Source organism: Battus philenor, unplaced genomic scaffold (genome assembly GCF_028537555.1).
Source record: "Battus philenor isolate CCGP_79_NKW_IND1 unplaced genomic scaffold, ilBatPhil1.0.hap1 SCAF_7, whole genome shotgun sequence".
Lineage (NCBI taxonomy): Eukaryota > Metazoa > Arthropoda > Insecta > Lepidoptera > Papilionidae > Battus > Battus philenor.
This window is the reverse complement of record NW_027181737.1, coordinates 6698653-6721041: the sequence shown is the minus strand read 5'-3', so window position 1 is coordinate 6721041 and position 22389 is coordinate 6698653. Positions and strand designations below refer to the sequence as shown.

General features: G+C 30.2%; 2 protein-coding genes across 3 annotated transcripts; both read left to right on the top strand.

The window, feature by feature from the left end:
* The first annotated feature begins 7783 nt into the window (after positions 1-7783).
* Positions 7784-10694, top strand: LOC137930805 (alaserpin-like). Of its 2 annotated transcripts, none has more exons than XM_068774110.1 (7): positions 7784-7894; positions 8281-8424; positions 8872-9075; positions 9612-9710; positions 9795-9935; positions 10075-10284; positions 10500-10694. In XM_068774110.1, the coding sequence occupies exons 1-7, from the start codon at positions 7814-7816 to the stop codon at positions 10677-10679; spliced, it is 1059 nt and encodes a 352-aa protein (XP_068630211.1). In that variant the 5' UTR covers positions 7784-7813; the 3' UTR covers positions 10680-10694. The 2 variants fall into 2 exon arrangements, with proteins under 2 accessions (XP_068630211.1, XP_068630210.1); XM_068774109.1 differs by having other exon boundaries at positions 10075-10288; positions 10504-10694.
* A 4980-nt stretch (positions 10695-15674) lies between these two features.
* Positions 15675-20266, top strand: LOC137930803 (antichymotrypsin-2-like). The gene is made up of 9 exons (XM_068774108.1): positions 15675-15777; positions 16532-16641; positions 17151-17294; positions 17698-17901; positions 18381-18479; positions 18568-18708; positions 18840-19049; positions 19845-19989; positions 20105-20266. The coding sequence occupies exons 1-9, from the start codon at positions 15762-15764 to the stop codon at positions 20227-20229; spliced, it is 1194 nt and encodes a 397-aa protein (XP_068630209.1). The 5' UTR covers positions 15675-15761; the 3' UTR covers positions 20230-20266.
* The last annotated feature ends 2123 nt before the right edge of the window (positions 20267-22389 follow it).

Below are 22389 nucleotides of genomic sequence, written 5' to 3'. Positions count from 1 at the left end.
TATTATTATATATTGTATTACATACTTGTTGAGTAAACCAATTTCGTCGTCAATAGGATACGAACTTTCTTTTTGAGCGTACTACGATTCGAGGACTAACTATTTCCGGGGGAAGTTGATTCCAAAGTGTAATCAAGTCGAATAAAGATGTAGGTAGGTTGACATGGGGCAAGTTTTCTTTGTAACTTAGATACAATTTTATATTGAGGTGTGCTCAAAATTGAAGTCGCATATTAACAGTGTACTAAATTTTCTCCAATTGTATGGTTTGTGTAAGTATGAATAAGAATATCTTATTCTTTAATCAAGTGATTATTTTATAACAAATTCTTCAAATTTATCCTTTAAATTTGATAGGTGTTGCATGTTTACAAAGAGATAGTTTTTATTTTAAATAGTGACATTTGCTTACTTTAATTATACATCGTAAATCGGCAGTTCAGTTATCTGTTATGAGTTCTATTTATGCGATTTACTCAATGTAAATGTCAATACAAATGGACCTGATAGGAAATGAATACACATTTAGTTTAATTATAGTTCACACTTTTATAGTAACAAATGTTATGAACAATATAAAATGTTCTTTTTCTTAGTAACAACATTTGTGGCAAGACTACAATAGTAATAAATTTTTATGTTTATGTTATCCTTTGTTTGAAATATTTTACTGTTGTCAATGTAAGTGCCCAGTGCCTTATGTTCATCGACAACTGAGATCAATATATACATAAATCAATATTCTTATGAGGAATTTGCGTTAGGTGTTATTACTTCAGGCAGAAGTGTAAATATTGCGATTAAGTAATCGTTCTTACTTTTTCTTTATAATTTGCATTATTACGTGTTATCGTTTTGTATCATATTATTTGAAGTTTTTGCTTTTATTTAACACTTTTAGGTCGAAGACCATAACCAATCATCGTATCAAAAATTTAGTAAAACCATATGTTTTCAGCTGACACTGGAGCAATACTTATTAACGCAATTTATTTTAAGGTATGTTAGTTTATTCATTTGTGCTTATTTTTATTGAAATTTAATTAAAATATTGTTAATAATATTTTATTGCCTAAGGGTTCTTAGAGATATCCTTTTCAAAAAAAAAAATTAACACGAGACAGCGATTTCCACGTGTCTCTCGAAAAAACTATTAAAGTGGCCAACCATATACAGGAAAGAAAAGTACCTGTACGGTTGAAATGAAGCATTTCTTCGTACCTAGAGTTTTAGTTTTACAAACCTATGTCTATCTTTCACTTCAAAAACTTTATATTTGCAATTTATATTTAAAAAAAGCACACATGGTTTGTTTCATTTTTAATTTAACATATCATTAATTTTAGTTATTAGGAATACCTTATGACGGATACGAATCTTCCTTTTACATAATCCTTCTCAATAGAGTTGACGGTATTACTGAACCGGTAAATAACTTGAGGGTGCCGTCAGTATTACGAGATGCTTTACAAACTTTGTATCAACAAGAGTTAGAGGTATACATTCGCAAATTTAACACAGAGGATGGATGTGGTATCCAACATAAAAGATTTTTTTTAAAAGTGGACAATCTTTATTTATTTGTGTAGCATAATTTTTTTATTATTTCTTGTGTGATTGCTTATGCAAAAACATTAAAAAGGGATAATATATGGCTTATTTACTGACAGTAATATATGATGACAGTAACGTGGTTTTAATATTAGGAAATGTCATTAAAAATCCTGGAAATAGTTTTGTTTTGTTGGCATTTTCATTGTTTACAGCTTTGCCTCAGCTTTCACTGACATCGGAGGGAAATTCTGACGACGAACTTATTATAGCTATTGGATACGGAATGATGAAACCATAAGTTAAAAAGATATTGTAACGCTGTTTTACTGAATGCATTTTAGTGATATTAAAACATTTTCTATGCCTAACGAACTGTTCATGAATGTATAAACTTATTTTTGTTCGAATTTTGGACGTTCCGTGATTTAAAAAATCTTAGTATGAAACTTAATCAACTTTACAATAACGATGTTAACACTTGAGTTTGATTGCTCCTTTTTATTAATAGTCATAGCCTGCAAAGATGATGTACTTCATCATTCCAAGTCATTAATTAATAATCATTTATTTATTCATTTATATTTACCCTTCTTACACTACCATATATATACATTTTTCTAATGCACAAACTATTAGAAAAGTATATCTATGTATTTGTATAGTAAAAGCTACTGTTACTACATCTGTAAGAACACTTGGAAATGCCATTATGTAGAAAGTGTAGTTAAACTTAAAATCTCATTTAAAATTTCAGACAAAATTAGTATTTCTATATTTTAACTCAAAATTTCAAACTTGTTCACAATTGAAGCCTATTACATGGCCAATAATTCTTAAAAGTTTCGTTCTCGTTACAATATTACATGTATGTAATATAAATTCTGTCTGTATTTATCGATTAATTAACTGATTATAATTTTATGTCTAAGTACACATAATATCAACATACAGCTGTCGCACGACTGAGATACCATACTATATAAACACTTTTGAAACAGATTAAAATGGTAGATGTGCATCTGTGCCTTTTTAATTTTTTTTAGCTCAGACTAACAATCGACTTTACAAAATGAAATAATTCTGGTGTAAAACTTACTACTATGTATGTTTAATAATTATTCCAGAATGTCTTATGGATCTCGCGATACAAAGTTAACCCTAGTGATTTTGATTTGACCATTAAACTACATTTGGACAGAAATATTTAAAAAAACATTACCTTTGCGAAAACGCTTCCCGAATTCATGGCTAATTACTCAAATTGTTTTTGTCATGTGCACTTCCTGAAAATCATTTAGTACTTTTATGATAGTAGTTTATGCTTTTGGCTTGATGACGGGATTTCGTTAGATCTTTTTACTACTTCGTAGGTATATGTCTTGATCGTACAAGGATGACAATTTCAAAGTTTTTTTTCGTTCTTGTAGGACGAAGTCACTAAATATTTTGTTAAGTATTGTAACAAAAATTTGTCCTAAAATGATTTCTTTTAATTTTGCAAACACCTAAAAATTATTGTGAATGCAACGCTGCAACCATCAACTCAACACATATTTTTCCTATGGAAACAAAGTTAAGTTAAATAATAGTAATATTAATGAATGTTATAAATAAAACAATAATAATGTATGTTAGTAGTCAACATTACAATGTTTATAATCTCTAAAAATTGTACACGGTATTAAAAATTTTAATACGCAATTCATTACAGTTCTTTAAGAAATGATTATATAAATAAAAGTTTCTTAATTGTGGTATATTTCTTTCTTGAAGTTATACATAAAGGTGCGAACTTTTAGACAGTTTAATAAGATGACAATTAGGAGTGGAGAAAAGTTAAAGTATAATGAAATTCCTTAGCGTTATTAACCGTCTTCTAAAAATTTTCTTTTGATTTTAACCACGATGTTACACATGAGTTGTTAGATACGAAATATTAATTTCTTGGTAACATATAACACTTTATGTTGTTTGTGTGCTTATTATACCTAAAGACAACACAACTAAGGTAGCTAAGTACTTTCCAATCATTAAATAAAGGCATTATTCTGAAATGTGTTACATTATTTTTTATTGCAATGTGAAAGGTAAAATAATAATTAATTTTAATGTGTAGTGCTCCAAAGTACGAAAACATCTTTTCTTTTTTTAAATTTATTTATTATGTCTAAACCATTGATTTTTGGACAGAATGTACCTTATATTAATTGTGAAAAATCGAGTGGCGTTTTTATACTAATTCAAACATTAAATTCTCATTAAAATATCTTTATTTAAATAAGAATTTTTGATTATATCAATTATTCCATGATTATCAATAGTAATCTTCCACTAACACGGAATACTGTTTTGCAGTGAAGAGCTGACCAGAAACTAAACAGTTGCTTTTACAATCAATCAACTTGTATATAATTTTCTTAAATAAGTATTTTTTGTGAATTATGTCTCACAAGTGAGGCAATAATATTTGAACCATGGGTTAATTGAATGGCGTAAGAGAAAATGTTCTGGTGCCATCGGTGTGGGTCTTTTTTTAATTTTTGTTCATTGTGCTCAGTACAGTTTATAAAAGGAATATCCTTTGTGAAAGCATCGAGGCGTTATTTTAGTTCTCATCCGGAAAAATTGATATACGCTCAACACTGCACTTACCGAGTTCGATGTTGTACTGTTTTTAAAAATACCGTATCCATAATAAGCGTTACATTTTTTTGCGTAGTAGTTAAACTATAAAGTAAGGTAATTGTAAACATAACTTATGTATACCCTATACAAAAATTATGTTAATATTTCTTGGTTATGATATAAATGGAAACAATAAAATGTACGATTTAATATACAAGGTGAATGGTTACCAATGTAAAAACTTTATATGGGTGAATGTATAGCTCATTTTCAGTAAGTTAATGTACGACATACGCTATCCAAAAGATAATAGTTTAAGAAACAGTATATAACGTGATGGTAATAAAGAAAGAAATCTTCTTCGAAATTTGGATTAAAACATAATAGAATTAATAATTGATAATTGTACTGCCTAAAGGTATTATTAGCCTGTCGAATTTTATAAGACAAAATCAATATTGTAACATTATATAGTGATCACTTATTACACGATGATTGGGAAGATAATTTTACCTAATAATAATTTTTTTATCGGGCTCCCCCTGTTGTTCAAATGGTATTTGCAGATTCTGCCGGATTGAGATAGCAAGGCGCAAAGTGCGCTTACCCTGAGAGCTACAGAGCGAGCCGCTCCAAATCACTATTTTACCGGAATGAGAGGCTGCCATAGTCTTAGATCGTTTCTGTGATTAAGTGTAAGGGTCCCCTCGTGGGTACCTCGGTTTGAGATGTCACTTGTCGATAACACCCGCTTAGCATTCAGACACAAGGGCTTCCGAGAGGGCCGAATCTCGGCTTGGTCAGTTGCTATTGCCTGGCTAATACTATTTGAAAGAGTTAGCGGTTGGAAAAGAAGTGACGGAAGAAATTCCAACAACGCTTCTATCTGGTATGATCGGAGGTTGGCGTCCTCTGTGATATACGATCCGACCTCATTTGCAACAATGGCGGCTAGTAATCGAACGGAAAATAATCGTTTGTTCAGCAATTAGTACCGCGGTTCCCTTGCTCCAAGAGTTACCTAATGAAAAGTTTTTTCTGTTATATCTTTATTAAGGTAGAACATGATGAATTAAAAACTATGTGTTTCAGAATTTTTTTAAGAAAGGATGAGGAAGGAAAATATTAAAAATTATGAAGGACGCAGGGCAGATGGTTCATCATGATAACGCATACAGACGTCGATTTATTTATACAAATTTTCAATCACATTTTTGCCAAATGGCGGACTATTTCATTATTCAGGTCACGGAGTTTGAGATTTAACACTGAAATCAATTCGCTTGTCTCTGTATGGACTTTATCTTTATTACAGCTCTATATAAATTAATCCGTGGTTAAGTGGTGTTAAATCGCATGATCGGCTTGACAAATTACTAGCTAAATTTCATAAAATCAAGCCATCGAGATGGTTGGGTGACATGTGATAAAATACTTTAAAAATACATGGTACTGATATTTATTTAACGCTTTCTTGTCAGAGTTTGTTTACCAACTAGTTTGATGGAAAGCGATGGTGTGGTGAAGATGAAGCACGCAGACTTAGTAGGTACCTAAACTGATATCATAGAAAAACAAGGTTTTTATTGATAAATCCTATTAAAGCCGCAAAAAGTATACAATAGTTAGAATTATTATTATTATACGTGTGAATTATTATAAAACTATTTTTACCGCAACCTAATATTAGATACTTCATTCCAAAATCATATAAGTGCAATTTTATTTGAATATATAACCATTAACTAACAATTACCTCTATTAAAAATAACTTTATAAAGAGTTTAAAACTGCTATGTATCTATGTAGTAAGATTTGGCAACTAATAACTTTTAGAACACAGTCTGCTAATGGCCAGTTTTTTCGATAACTGTACTTATAACAACAAAATAGTAAGAAAACTAACTAAACCTTGTTTAAAAGCAATGGTTATGATGTTATTTATTTCGACCTGACACAAAAATGGCGTTGTGCAAAAAGATATTCTCCAAATATGGATATAAATGAAAAATAGAAACGTCGACATGAGAAGACCTCAGGGGTAAAAGAATATAAAATGAAAGAAAAGCCTCCCAAAAATAGATGGACATAACATTAATAAAAGCGGGGAAAGAATGAAGAAGGAGGACGAAGAATAGGAAAGTTTGGACTGACTTGGAGTAATTAGCTCTGTACCTATTGAGTGGTTCCAAAAATAGAGTGTAATGTAAAAAAGTTTTGAAGGTAGATTGTTACAAATAAACGTTAATTTTTAATAATTTTAGGGCTACTTTGTATACAGGTATTACAGAAATGTGTTTTTTTTTCAATTTGTGTGTCAGCTACTACTGTTTGGGTTAGTAAACTTATGTGACAAATACCTCAATACCCTACCATCAATAATAAACCGGAATAAAGGACCCAGTAGACGCAATGTTATTCATAATATTATACTGATGAAATTTCATATAGTAATACAAATAAAACGTTATTTGATTGCCTTTTACTTAAGTAACATTTTTTAATTAAGTGGTTCAATGTTTGTCAACATAGCCATGGTATGTATGTAGTTTTAGTTTGTTTATAATATTGTACACACCATCAATAGATTTATTTGTGAATAACTGAGTCTTCATGTTTCACAAGTTATAATATAATACAAAAAAGTAAGATAAAAATGTATAATAAACCTAAAAGCGTAAATTAGAAATTATGCACAGCGACGTGTCCAATTATTGTACATTTTCTGCGTATACTATAACATAACAAGGTAATATGAATATAAGGTACGATTTTCCATATCGCTTTTGAAACAAACATCAATTAAGGAAACAACGGTGTGATTACCCGTTATTTATTATTACCATTACACCGTAAAATTCATTTATAAATTAAACATCATATGAAGACAGGTATTGTATTTTTCAGCCAGTGCTATAGTGACCGCTGGTTATCATGGAACGTATTTTCTGTGAGTAATTTCATATATGTAATTTGAGGTTTCAAAGTAAACGTAGCACATCTATATTATTGAATATAGGTGTTCTGTTGAGTACTAGGCGCAATAAGTTAATTGAGATTTAAAGAAAAAAAAATTCTAGTTCATTCTTTACCATTGTTATGAGGTTCACATTCATGAAAAAGATGTTGAATTAACATTGTGCATGGTTTAAACAAAGTATATTTAGTATCGTGATGTGAGGTTTCTAGCTTTATAAAGCTGAAATGAACAATTGTTGTAGTAGTAAAATGAATGTTTCCATATAATTAAGCTAGCGAAGAATTACAAATAAAAAGGTGGCAGCTGTCTCGACACAATAAATTAAATATTTTTAAAGAGTAAATTGTTAACAAATTGTAAATGTACAAGGAATCTTTGTTGAATGTTTTAATAAAAGATCAATACTTTTATTATGATTGCTGGCTAATTTCCCCGAATATTTCCATACCGGTTTTACAATATTGGTTGTTTAATAGGGATTTAATGGTTTAATTTATAGAAAGCCTATTTTACTTTGTTGAACACACATAATGGTTAAGGATTCTATCTGAATTTCAAAAATAACTTATGTATTAACGAATAAAATCAAAAAAAATTACAAAAGTTGTATATTTGTTTTTAACAGATACAGTAACGGTATTAGCTGTTATAGCAATGACAAAATGTGGCGATGAGACCCGGAATGCGGCTCTCCTATCATCAGGGAGTGAAAAATTTACGGCTAAAATGTTTACAGTAAGTCTCTTTTATGGATTTTGTACTAAAGCGTAGTGAAATATCCTCTTACCTAAAGCGTCTCAGTGTGATGTTTTTTAGTCGCAGAGAACTCCTGTTAAATATGTAGTATTTTTAAAATTCTACTTTTTTTTGGAAAACCGTTGACATGAGTTTATTTATAAATATAACCAATTATTATTACATCTCAGTCGCCGTTGAATAATTTATTTATATAAAATTTATTATTTAATCTACATGCTTAGAAATATTTGTTATAGCAATTCCAATAATGCTAGGATAACGATTACGACAAAGAATTTAAAAATTAAGTAGTTTGCTTTGTGTAAAATAAATAAAAAAATGTAATATCCATTTACAATCTTTTATTTGTTTATGAATTTTAGGAAACTGCGATAAAAAATCAGGGTAAAAGTTTTGTTATATCTGCATTTTCTGTGCTTACACCTTTGGCACAACTATCTCTGGCTTCGGAGGGGAATACTCATGATGAACTTGTTCAAGCTTTAGGATCGCCGGATGATCAAACTGTGAGTAATTGATGTAACTCTGTTTATACTGGTCACATCTTCATATTATGAAAGAAATTTTATGTAAACCGGTTTATGAATATTATTATTAACATGTTTTTAAATAGGAAATCTCAGATTTTTTTTCATAAAATTTTTTTTTGAGTTTACCATTACAATGTTAAAATATATTTGCAATTGGTTAATATATAATAAATGGTCATTTTGTTACGACGCCAAGGTATATATAACATACTTCAATAATTATGAGTAACCAGGTAATGCACACTAATTTTTATATCTTTTTTTATTATACTGAGCTATTATGTGGTGTTGTAGTGTACTGACTGTAACAAACATTTTGTTATAGTTTGTTTTATTTGATTTATGGCTTAAAAGTATTATCTAAAAATTTTAACATAATTCAATGAATAACCTGTGTCACTAAAACTCATAAATAATTTTTAGACGAAATCAATTTTTCAACATATGAATTCTAAACTTAAATCTGTAAAAGGGGTTGAATTAAAAATGGCAAGCAAAATCTACATTGCTGATGACTATTCTATTAATGATGAATATGCAGCTGTATCAAGGGAGACTTTCCAATCGGACATAGGAAATGTTGATTTTAGAAAAAGTATACAAACCGCTGGCAAAATTAATGCTTGGGTGAGTAGAATAGAATAGAAGTCTTAATCACCATCATCGTCATTATTTCATCTGATGGATAGCAAGGCATACGCTTCCCCGCCAAAGTCCGCTACAATGACCGGTCGTGCGCTGCCCGTTTAAAATGACTTACCGGGACATTTACTACGTCGTCAGTACCATGGGGGGTACCTACGCACGAACTGTCTACCTCACCCACTGTCACTTTGCGGATAGAATAATGCTCCATACTTGTCTTTATTAAATAGATCAAAAGTAAATAAATTTCGTGGAAATGTACATAGAATAAATTAGAATTTGATTTTAATTTGTACTTTGTAGGGATATATATTATAACATTAAAGAAATGAATTTAATAAAAATTCAATGTGGTATAAAGCATTCTTTGATTGAAGAATGCAAGTATTAACGATTAATTGTATCTACTGAAAAATTTTATATTTAATTTTTGCTTTATCCGTGTGTATTATCATTACATTTGGTTCATTTGTTTCTTTTTTATGAATGATTTTGTATCTTTTACTAATGTTTTTTAGGTTGAAAACCAAACTAATCATCGTATCAAAGATTTAGTAGACCCCAATAGCTTATCAGCGGACACAAAAGCAGTACTCGTTAACACTATCTATTTTAAGGTTCGTTAGTTCATTTGTTACACTTATTTTAAATTTTTTTATTGTATTAGAATTTAAATGATTTTAATCGAATATTAATCTTAGGGTTGTTGGAAATTTCCTTTTCAAAGAAATTTAACGCGTAACAGAGATTTCCACGTGCCTCAGGAAAAAACTATTAAAGTGCCTACTATGTACACAAAAGGAAGTTATCTATATAGTGAAAATGAAGAACTTGATGCACAGGTACGAAATTTTATTTTTAGAAAGCTGTGTATATCTGTAATATTGTTAATCACGTATAATATTCATAGTGAATGTTTAAATTATATTAAGAAATCCTTGGATTGGTTAATGTTTTAATTTAACTTATTTTTTGTATCAGTTATTAGAAATACCTTACGACGGCGACGAATCTGCCTTTATAATAATCCTTCCTAATAAGGTTGACGGTGTTACTGAGCTGGTGAATAAGTTGAAGCACCCGTCAGCATTAACAAATGCTTTACAAAGTATGTCACATTTTGAAGTAGAGGCATATATTCCCAAATTTAAGATAGAAACTACGACCAATTTAAAAGAAATTCTTCCAAAAGTGAGTAACTTTAAATTTTTGTAATTAGCATAAATAGTTTTTGAATATATAATTAATTGATTTATGTAATATATAATTAATGTAATATATAATTAATGTAATATACAATTAAATATTTGTAATTTATAATTAATTTATTAAAATATAATTTTAAAAATAAAAAAAATTACGTAAATTAATATTTTAAATTTATTATTAAAGTAAAATTATTCTAGGTAGGGGTGAAAGAAATTTTTGACTCGTCTAGGGCAAATCTAACTAAATTAATTAGAAACCAAAAAGATTTATATATTAGTGAGGCGACCCAAAAAGCTTTCATTGAAATAAACGAAGAAGGCGCTGAAGCTGCGGCTGGAAACAGTAAGAATATTTTCAACACATTACAATTTTCATAAGCTGTGTATCTAAAATATATGATATTAAAAACTTTTTATAGTTCTGAGAAGCTATTTCAATTTAAAATATGAGATAAAGATGATTTGTTTAATGGAGTTGATTTTGCTGAATAAAATTAATCCTCTGTTAATATTTTGTTTTTTAAGAACATTTTGGTTGTGAAGTATTCATACGATTATTTTTAAAATTAACTGTTTTTTACAATTCCAGATTTTGACGTGACTATTCTGACTCCATTTATACCCCAAAGCATAACATTCGCGGCGGATCATCCATTTGTGTTCTTATTAAGAAACGGAATAATTGTCTTGTTCAACGGCGTCTTTTACTCAGTATAATAATTAATATAAATTCCACTTCGAATAAAATTCCTGAAAAATATAATTAAAAATAGTTTTTATTGATCTATGAATGTTAGTAAAATAGAAATGCTTTAGTTATAACTTGTTATTATTGTTACGAAAGCCCTAAAGCTGATAGAAGCAAATTTAAATATTTACATACGTAAACAAAATTTTCAGGCAATTTAGAACTAGCGATTTTTATTTAAACTAGAGTAAAATTAAACAATTTGAACAAAGGTCTTCTTGACAGAAATTTTTTTAAAAATAGATAACACAAGCCTGAAGACAAACGAGTTTTGGAAATTCAATTCAAAGATTTTTGACTATAATACATTTATTATGCTTTTTTTGCACTGCTAGATATGTTCATTAACATAGACCTTCAATAAAACCGAAAGACCTTCGGTATTAATTAAATCGTTTGTCGACTTTGTGCGTGTACTGGGCCGTGGTTTTCACTCCAGAACTTTAACGCCTCATGGTTTAGCCGGTATTTAAGAAAAAAAGGAGGAGTGTCGAGGTAAGGAACGTCTTTAATTTATATTATTTTAAAGCCTGACTATTTCATACGAGGCAATTAATTATTAAGAGGATGTGCAGTTCTTTTGTACTGACACCGTCCGCAATCTTGAAACTGTATAGCAAAAAGGCGTGATTTTTAAACGTGATCACAAAGTATATATAGCTCATTTTATAGAAATGTAAAAAGATTTACTACGCTATTTAAAATTTAGCTTTAAATGATTTTTGTTTTATCGATTACCTTCATATTGAGCATTATTTTCTTCGTGGAGTCATAAAAATTCTGTTAAAAAAATGAGCAGTCATATTTCGTATAGAATAAAATACATTCATTATATGACAGATTTATCAGAAATACTATGTTCTCGATACATTTCTGATAAAGCAATAAACAGTTATGAAATCGACTGAAACAGTTCTTGTTTTGTTTTTATCTTTTTATCATTGTTATAGTACATGAATGGTTATAACATGTCACGAAAGTCCATCTAGAAGAAGTCCTGAAGGAAATAATTTTGGAAGCAATATTAGTAAAGCAATGTATTACATAATATGATCATATCAATTTAAACATTATATTAAAACAATTAGATTATATAGAATAACAAAAGATATGTGTAAAATTTATGTTTTTGTAATCGGTGCAGATATATTAGTCTTGTTTTCTTCTTTCTACGATCTTAAAATTTTATCTATATTTAAGTCACTAAGGTATTTGTATATTGTAAGACCAAAGAGTTCCTACGGATTTTCTACTTTAGGTTCATAAAAATATTTTGTAGGGCCTTTAATATTCATTTTCTTTAGAAAATTTTAAGGGGTGTTTCTTTTACATTGTGTTTTAATAAAAGTTCATTATTCTGCAAATAGACTTAACGTTTTGCACTAAACCCCAATTAATAAAACCATTAAAATAACATTAAGAATAACTGTTCAAATTTGATTAGTAAAATTATTTTAAATTAGGTATTACATAGGTACACATGTCTTAAATACAATATCAATATCGCTATCCAATATCAATATTCACTCGGCGTACCAAGGAAGGAACCATATCCTACCACCTCGCAAGCATATACATACAGGCGCCATCCTGTTCGATATCGCAAAGTCCTTCGACAAAGTCGGGAACAACGATCTATTACATAAGTTGTACAATTGTACAGTACAGTGGGTACTCACTAAATGTACCAGATAGATTCATTAAGATCGTACAAGCCTTTTTGTCTAACCGCATCTTACGTTATCGAGCAGAGAGCGTGCTCTCGATCTCCCGTCCCATTCGCACAGGAGTCCCTCAGGGATTCTGCCTCTTCCCGCTACTCTTCTCCCTATTTACGAGCGACATTTCTGGAGATAACAAAGTCTAACTTGCACTTTTCGGGGACGACACCACGCTCTTCACTACAGGTAGAGTTCTCTGCCTTGATTTCGTGCCACCTCCAATCCGCAGCCATTTGCCTGAGTGAATAGTTAAAGAAGTAGAGAATTGACTTTAACCCTAAGAAGAGCCAAACGATTCTATCCAGAAGACACCCAACCGTCCGGGTACGCACTCAAAAAGCGTCGCGTAGTCCGGAGCCCCCCCCCCCCCGACTATCCCATCCCCTGGAAGGAATTTTCATGAAGGAAAAATTTCACGATCACTTTTGCTTGATTAGGAAGAAAGCCGCGTACATAGGTTCATACGTAGGCTTTACAACATAGTATGCTCTTCAAGCAAACTCCCTCTTGAATATACGAAACATGCGTAAGACCCGTCTTCTCTTACGCAAGTGTTGTATTTACCCACGCCTCAAAAACCGCACTTCAATCCGTACAAACGCTCCAGAACTGCTTCATCCAGATAACTCCCGGTGGGGAGTGATTCCAGCGTGATGTCGATCTCCACAGCGACATTAAATTCCCAACGGTGCAAAAATTATTTAAGACTTGGTAAGAGACCTACTTTGTGTCGAAATACTCCCACACAAATTCCTTCATAGCGAGTGCTACTCGTTACTCTTAGTTTAGTAACAAGGTAATAGCTATTTATGTATATCGGTAATTTAAAATTCACTTATTTTATTATTTAGAGAATTTTCCATATATAGATAGGGGATATTACATAAACTTTGAAACTAAGTAAACATATATTTTTTTGTAGTTTATTATATGTATAAAATATTATTATTGCGGACTAGTAAACTCTCCGTAAATTTTGTAAGACAGCATAGGAAATGTGTAGGAGTTTGCTACTATTTAGGTAGCCTTTGTCTCAACAGCGTTCCGTTGGCTAATTGCTTCTCTTTCATAATGGGGAAAACAAGAAAATGCTTTTAACAGTCTTATGTAATTACGATCTGTATTGTTGCTTAATGGAATTAGTTTTAACAAAGCACGAGAAAAAACTGTAACCAAAGTTAGAACACTATTAACCCGTTTCCAATATTTTTCCAATATATATGATTTAATACAGGAATGCATAGAAATCAATGAACATATTATAAAACATAATTAAATTTAAAACATTTAATTTTATCATGGACAATTTGGGCGAGGAAAGTTATTAGTAGGAAAAGGAAAGTTATAGTAGGAAAGTCTTATGGGCCATTGAATGACTTACAACATAATTCCAATGAAATTTATTCCGGGTTTAATTAAAAGCGTAAGGGTTGATATTGATTTCTTTTATATTTAAAAAAAGGGAAAATGAAGTGGAGTTTTAAATTGGTGACACAGAAAGTTTTAAGAACTTCAAAGATAAGAACACTTCAAAAATAATATTAAAAAAATATCCTTGAAATTCTAAAATATAAGTTTTTACATGTTTTCAAGCACGTTAGTTCAATTGGTCATTTTTATAAATTAAGGAAAACCAAAGAAAAAAATATATATATTCGTAATTGATTAAAATTGATTGAAATTATTAGGACCCTGATATCCTTGACCCTTCTACTAAATCAATCACCCTTTGCGGAACAACCTCAACAGAGGGTGATTCATTCAAAGGAAATAAAAAAACGATCTCCTCGTTCTTTGGTTTAACAGGCTATTGTACAATATTTTTCTTGAAATTAAAAATATCTAGCACATTAAAATTAATAAGAATAATAGCATAAAATGGTACATTAATTAGCATTTGCTTGCTTATTATTTTGTGTGCATCGTCTATGCAGTAGAGTCCTCCTCCACCAGGACTAACTAACTAAGCATTAACGCATGGACTAAATGATCGATCGAGAATTGGACTATGGCAGGCTTGAAATCATTGGGTCATCCTGCAGTCCTGGTTTTCAACCAGAAGGCTTAAATTGTCTTTAAAATATTTATTTCCCTTTGGAAAACTTCATATACCTTCACGATACCGAAGAAGCAGTGCACTCGTAATTGTAATGGAAATAAATTCCAAATTTAAAAAGAATATGTAAATAATATAACAATATAAAGTGACTAAACATGTAAGGCATCGGTGCGATATAGTGCCGCTGTTTGTTAAGACTCACAACGCGTTAGGTTTACTAAGAAATGGTTAGAGAGTTAGATATTCCCGCCACAGAGTTATTCCTATTAAAAATTAGATTTTTTTGGTATTACGCGTCACTTCGGTTCCTCAAATTGAATGTTATTAGTTTAATTTCGTTGTAGTAGTATTTATTATCTTATTAGAGTTTAGACATTATTTAGCTGCGCTTATTGCATCTTAGAATAGACATATCCGTCGGCATACAGATAGTAACCCAAAAATCTTCACCATAATGCCTATAATAACCACCCATTTGTAATAAGGTATTTTGCTCGAATTGCTTCTTTGCAAAAATTATTTTATAATTTAATGTAGTTTGATTAATTTTCTATATTACTTAAATAAAGTTGCACAAATAAGTTGATAAATGTGCATCGAAATAACCACGGATATATTAAATTTCAGGTACTTTATTATAAACAATTAAAAGTTATAATATAATTAAAAAGTATGTACGGGAAAAACCTAACATAACAATAACACTATGTCCAATTACCTTACGATTTCTAAGTATACGTACAAGATCATGTTAAGCCGGTTTTCCTTGTCACGTTACAAACAAAGATGAATTCTGGATGTCGTGGTGACCCCTTATTTATTCTGCGATAACACTATAAAGTTTGTGCAATACAAAATTGATTTATAAATCAAACATCACATGAAGACAGGTTAGTACGTTTCAAGCCAGTGCTCAAGTGACCGCTATAAACATGGGACGTATTTTGTGTGAGTGAATTTATTTATTTAATTATTAGTTCTTTAAGAAAACATAATAAATGTTTGTTATTATAACATACGACAAAAACATCTATTTAATGAGGAAATATCATAAAGTGATTAAGATTCCAAGTAAAGTAATATTATAATTATTTTTCCTTCTTTATTAATTGTTAAGACTCTAGCTTGGCATGAAGATTTTGTACACATTATCTATTACTAAGATAAGGTATTAATAATTGTAACATTTTGTAAGGTGAGTTATACAAGGTTAGCTTTCCTGATATATAATTATTTTCGTGTAATTTAAGTTATACCAAGAAATATATATTTTTTCGTATAGAATAAATTATAGAAAAAATTACATTTAAAAGTAAATTAACTTTTACTCCTAAAAATATAGCATTGTTAAAGAAACAGAATAAAATACAACAAATCACCGCATTACGTCACTTTATAATCGATTAATATAAACAATGGCTACGCTTGCCTCATATGACATTGAAAATCTCAGACAATAAGAGACATGAATAGGCCCGAGCTTGCATTCAATAATCCCGGACCGGTTCTACAAAAGTAAACGACCTAGGACTAAACAGGTTTATTTATAATATTTCACATTACTTATTGATACTCGTATCTCATAATATATTAACGTTTTAACTTTCGTAAGGTTATTATAAACAAAATAACGAATAACAAACTAAAAATGTTTATTAGCAGATAAAAACCGTCAAAAGTAAAAGTGTATAATTTAAAATAGGTGCAGTAACGGTATTGGCCGTTATAACAATGGCAAATTGTGGAGACGAGACTAGGGACGCGGCCCTTCTATCGTCGGGGAACGACAAATTTACAGCTAAAATGTTTTCAGTAAGTTTTAAGGATTCTGTAAGGTATTATATGCAGAGTACAATTAAACTGTTACTATCTTCTCAACAAAAGTACTATCAAGAAAAGTTAATAAATGCTGCAGAGAACCCATATTAAGAAAACGGTGTTATAATAGCGAATAAAATATTTACACAGATAAGTTGCCAAAAAATTATTTATACATTATTTAATGAGAAATATTTTAAAAAACATGTTTTGATACTACTTTTAAAATAATTACTAAAAGCAAATTCCATTTATAAACTCCTTTATGTGCATAATATAAAAGTAACAATAGTAAATAGTAAAGAATTGAAAACTGAGCATTGTTCATCGTTTCAGCCGTAGTACGTACCGTATGTACGTCCCCACTGATGAACATAGATGTCCCCTGTGGATTACTTATAGGACCGGTTGGACGCGGTCAGCATCCAGCGCTGCTTTCACCTCGTATAGTGTTAATTTACTCACTTTTAATCTAATAATTTTTATACCGGTTTGGATTTCAGGAAATTGCACTAAAAAATCCCAGCAAGAGTTTTGTTTTATCGGCATTTTCTGTGCTTACACCTTTAGCACAACTTTCTCTGGCTTCTGATGGAAACACTCACGATGAACTTCTCAAAACCATTGGATCGCCGGATGATCAAACTGTGAGTGGTTATATTTAACTTAAGTAATAAGTTTAATTACTGACTATCCTTAAAACATTAATTTTAACAAAGGGTCTTCTAGGCATAAAGAACTCTTCACGTGTACGTCATATGTTTGTTTTCGCTTTTTGGACGTCTCGTGGTATAAGGAATCTCCGTAATAAAGTTGTTCAACTTTAGATTGTAATTATTTCTTGCAATAAATAAGCCTTAGCTGTTATATCGCATAGATAATTTTATTTCAAACAGTCAAGTAGAGATATATATATTACAATGTTGTAATATCATAAACACACAAGAAAATACAACAGTTATATTTTATGGTATGAGCGCGATTTATTTTTAAATAAGCCTAAATAACTTAAAACCTTTATTTAAAACAAAAACTTGTTTAAAATTACAGACTAAGTCAATTTTCCAATACATGAACTCCAAGCTACGATCTGTAAAAGGGATCGATTTAAAAATGGCAAGCAAAATCTACATTGCTGATGGATATGCTCTTAATGACGAATATGCAGCTGTATCAAGGGGGACTTTCCAATCGGATGTTAAAAACGTTGATTTTGAAAAAAATAAACAAACCGCTGACGAAATTAATGCTTGGGTGAGTATTAAAAACAATAGCAGGTTAAACATTACTATCAAGCTTGAAAGGACAATTATATGGAAGAGAAAATATATAAAACGGAATTTGATATTTAATTTATATTTTGTTCCGACGTTTACCTTTTCTCAATTTAGATTAATCCAATAATAAGCCGGTAAACAAGTAATAAAGTTCAAAGGCGTGAATTAAAATATGTAAAGGCCAAACACCATTCATTTTGTACAATCTATAGGGGTGAATTTACAGCTTCAAAGTATCTTATAATCATTATTCCATAGTGTAAATGTTAGTGGCAATAGATGTTCGTGGACATCTATGTCAAATCTCTATAGGGGTACAGGTACCAATATCTGGCATGCATATACGTACAATTTAAAAATATTTTACTGTTACCTTTTCCACATTTGTTACTATTATGTTTAATTTATTACCTTTTAACAATATTGTATTTGTTTAATCTTTTGTTAACATTTTAGGTTGAAGATCAAACAAATCATCGTATCAAAAATTTAGTAGACCCGAACACCCTAACAGTGGACACTAGAGCAGTACTTGTTAACGCAATCTATTTTAAGGTTTGTCAGACCGAGATTCGTTAAAAAATATTTTCATTTTTTTACATCGTGTTGAAATTTAATTTTTTATTGTCTTTTATTTATCCAGGGTACATGGAAAGATCCTTTCCAAAAAGTCTTAACACGTGACAGCGATTTCCACGTAACCCGAGGTAAAACTATTCAAGTGCCGACCATGTATAGAAAAGGAGATTACTTGTATAGTAGAAGTGAAGCACTTGATGCTCAGGTACAATTTTTTACTTATGAAATCTTATATCTATCTTTAGTTGTATAATATTTCGAGAAAATTGTTTTCATGAAATTCGAAGCATACCAGTGTGGAATGGTGTGTTTTAAATATTACTTTTTTAATTTCAGTTATTAGAAATACCTTATGAAGGCGACGAGTCGGCCTTCTACATAATTCTTCCAAATGAGATTGAAGGTATAAATGAATTGGTGAATAAATTGAAGAACCCGTCAGTATTAGAAAATGCTTTACAAAACATGTACCAACTTGAAGTAGAGGCTTACATTCCCAAATTCAAGATTGAAACTACAACAGATTTAAAAGAAATTCTTCCAAAAGTAAGTAATCACAAATTCTCGAAGAATTCTGCGTATTTTCGCCAATAGTGTGTTTAATATTATAACAAAATTAATTAATTAATAAAATTGGGGAATTTTGAAGTTAAAAAAATGTTTCTCTCTGGGCACTCAGTTACGAATAAAAAGAACCATCATTAAAAAAAAAATGACCGGTATGTTAGTAGTTACAACTTATTGGAAATTGATAACAAAAATATCGATAAAATGGGTAATGCTAAACAGACTATGGCAAAACCAAGGATAACTCGCAACAAGGTGTGGTGTGTGATTTTATTAAAAGGGCAGTGTTTGGCTTCCTCTGCCGGGCAAAAAATCCACTTGGATTGCTACTGCTAAAAAGGAGACAGAAAACGGCTGCTATTAATAATAAGAAAGTATATGGCCTTTCATAGCAATAATGATTAAATGACACGCATATATGTCACTTCGCAAAAACCGAGAAAGGTTTTCTAGGGAATGATAATGCATGCATCGACCATATAGCCCTGAACTTATAATTTTCACCTGTTTCGGTCTCTTTAGAAGTTTTTAAGAACTTAAAGAAAGTTAAGAAAGTTAGAAAATAGTTATCAATGACAGGAAAAAAAACCTTGGATATATTTAGTTTCGATGTTTCATATAAAATGCGTAGGAACTTTTTTGCCTACCTTCTTATCAGTTCACTTTATTTTATTTTTGGTAATAACTGTGTATGTTACAATACCGATATATTAATCTATTGAAAAATCTATTTTTATAAAATTATGGCAGTTTAAGTATTTTAACCATTTTTAGGTTGGTGTGAAAGAAATTTTTGAACCGACTAAGGCCAATTTGACTAAACTAATCAAAGATCAAAAAGATTTGTATGTCAGTGAAGCGATCCAAAAGGCTTTCATTGAAATAAATGAAGAAGGGGCTGAAGCTGCGGCAGCAAACAGTAAGCATATGTTCAAAAAAAATTTTCATAGACGTTTTGACTAATAAAAAAAAAATATGTTCAGTTAATTTTATCTTTTCATAGAATAATATAAATATTTTTTTTACAATTTCAGGCTTCGGGATATCATATCTGGCTGCATTTATACCCCAATCCGTCGTATTCGCTGCAGATCATCCGTTTGTGTTCTTATTAAGGACTGGAAAAATCATTTTGTTCAACGGCGTCTTTTACCCGTAATGTTTTATAAAAATTCCATCAAGAAATAAATTTTTATAAAAAAATCCAAACTTTTATTTTGTCTTCCACTCGTAACTTTATATTAAAATTCCGTTATAAGTTAAGATTTTGGAAGAAATCTAAACTTTTATTTTATCGATAAAACTAGTATGCAATTAAGGAGAAATATAAGGGATTTATTGAGAAGTGTATCCTGTCTTTCTCGCTACGACACTCAAGCTGACTAAACCAAATTTAAATATTCACACATGTTAAGTAAAATATTTACAAATAAATAAGAGAAATTTACTACCGGAATTTTGAGAGGATGTGTACGAGAAAATGAAAAAAATAAACTTGGGTAAATGAGTCTTGTTAATTTATTGATTTTGGATTAAAATAATCTATCTTTGGTGTAATAGAAGAAAATTGGATGCTGCTATAAGATGAATGCGTTTGAGACACATTCAGTTTTAAACCTTGCTTGTTAAACTTACAACGTATCAAGGGTTTCGAAGAGTCAAATCGAGTGAAGTCTTTTTGTAGTTATAATTCAAACAATAATAATTTTTAATAATGAATAAAATTAATAATAAATTTATTTTTGATTCATTAAAAGAAATATTAGATATTTTTATTTTCATTGTGTTATTAAAAAACGACCCGTAACTTTTCATGTTGATGAATTTGTTGCCACATTTCATTAACACCGCAATTACGAGGAAATCAATAATTCGAGGGATATAAATTGTTGAGCATTAGTAGCGCAGAGATAGACAACTGAGACTTGCGATCATAGGCCGCAGCTTTGATTCTCGGGATACAATCTTATACGATTCACACTTTGTGACACACATTTATACAGACAATTATATAAGATTGCCAATACTCATAAACCAGTTTAAACAGGATGGCCAGCAGCCTCCTCTGCGTGCCACAACATCAAACTATGATAATATAGCCTCCCATAGATAAATTGGAAGCCAATGCTTTACAATGAGCTGAAACAACGAAATGATTTAGTGGAAGAATCTGAGAAGCCGACACACTGTTGCTTGATTGCTGATAGCTTGCAATTACTTAACCGGCCGCGACATGATATTCGTGTATTGAATGTTTATTTTTTTTAAATCGGAAAATTGAAATATCGGAAAATCTCATATTTTCAATGCTGCATAAACGATTCGTGCCAAAGATGTTTTGGAATAATTCCATTCGAGTAATTGTTTACTTAATAAAAGAGGAGAAGATTCAAGAATTTAATGAGAAATGAGATATTTTACGATCCAAAGCCAAAGAATCAATAAATAAAACACAAAAGATTAAAACAGGAAAATAAAACAGGCCCACAGTACAACGTGGGTGACCTAATCGTTATTAAAACAATCTAATTTGTACAGGGCAGCAAACATTACACCTTAAGTTAGCAGATTTGACGAAACTCTGAGCCAGCTCTGAAGATTACTCATCTGGGTACTCAAATAAGTATCAGGATGGCCGTGTAGATTAAAAAGAAATTTATTTTTATGTATTTATTTACTGGTTACTTATAACTTAACATTACAACTTAATTTGTCACTTGACGTTTAATCGTAAGTCGATGTTATGTCACGAAAATCTATAGTCAAAAGATTGTTACGCTGCTAGGAATAAAACAGATACTTATAGTTTGTAATGTATGTATTAGGGTTATACTAACCGATAAAAGAATCAAACAATTTCACTTTAAGTAATGCAGTTTATAAAAATTCTAAAGAACTCTGTAAAGAAGGGGAGAGCCGTGAAATTACATATAGAAGATGAGATTCTTACCTAACTTTTTATTTTTTGATGATAAATAAATAAAGATTTTATTATAATAAATTCAGAAAATAGCCTTTACCTAGGTTGGTCACTCTGACCCTATGTGTTATCCACATAACATTGGAACCATTATTCACAACAAATTGGAAGCAAAGTTTCACCATTACTTTATAACTCAGATGATATATAAGTAAATAATATTGTAGAATGATTACTAGTACAATCATAAATATATGTAAGTTATCACCCTTGACAATTTAAAAAAGTTCTGTTGCTTTCAAAGTGTACATTGGAATTAAGAGATTGGTGTTAAAATACAACATCTCAAATAATATTAACAGACAAAGATATCCGATTATTAATTTAAAAACTTAGCTT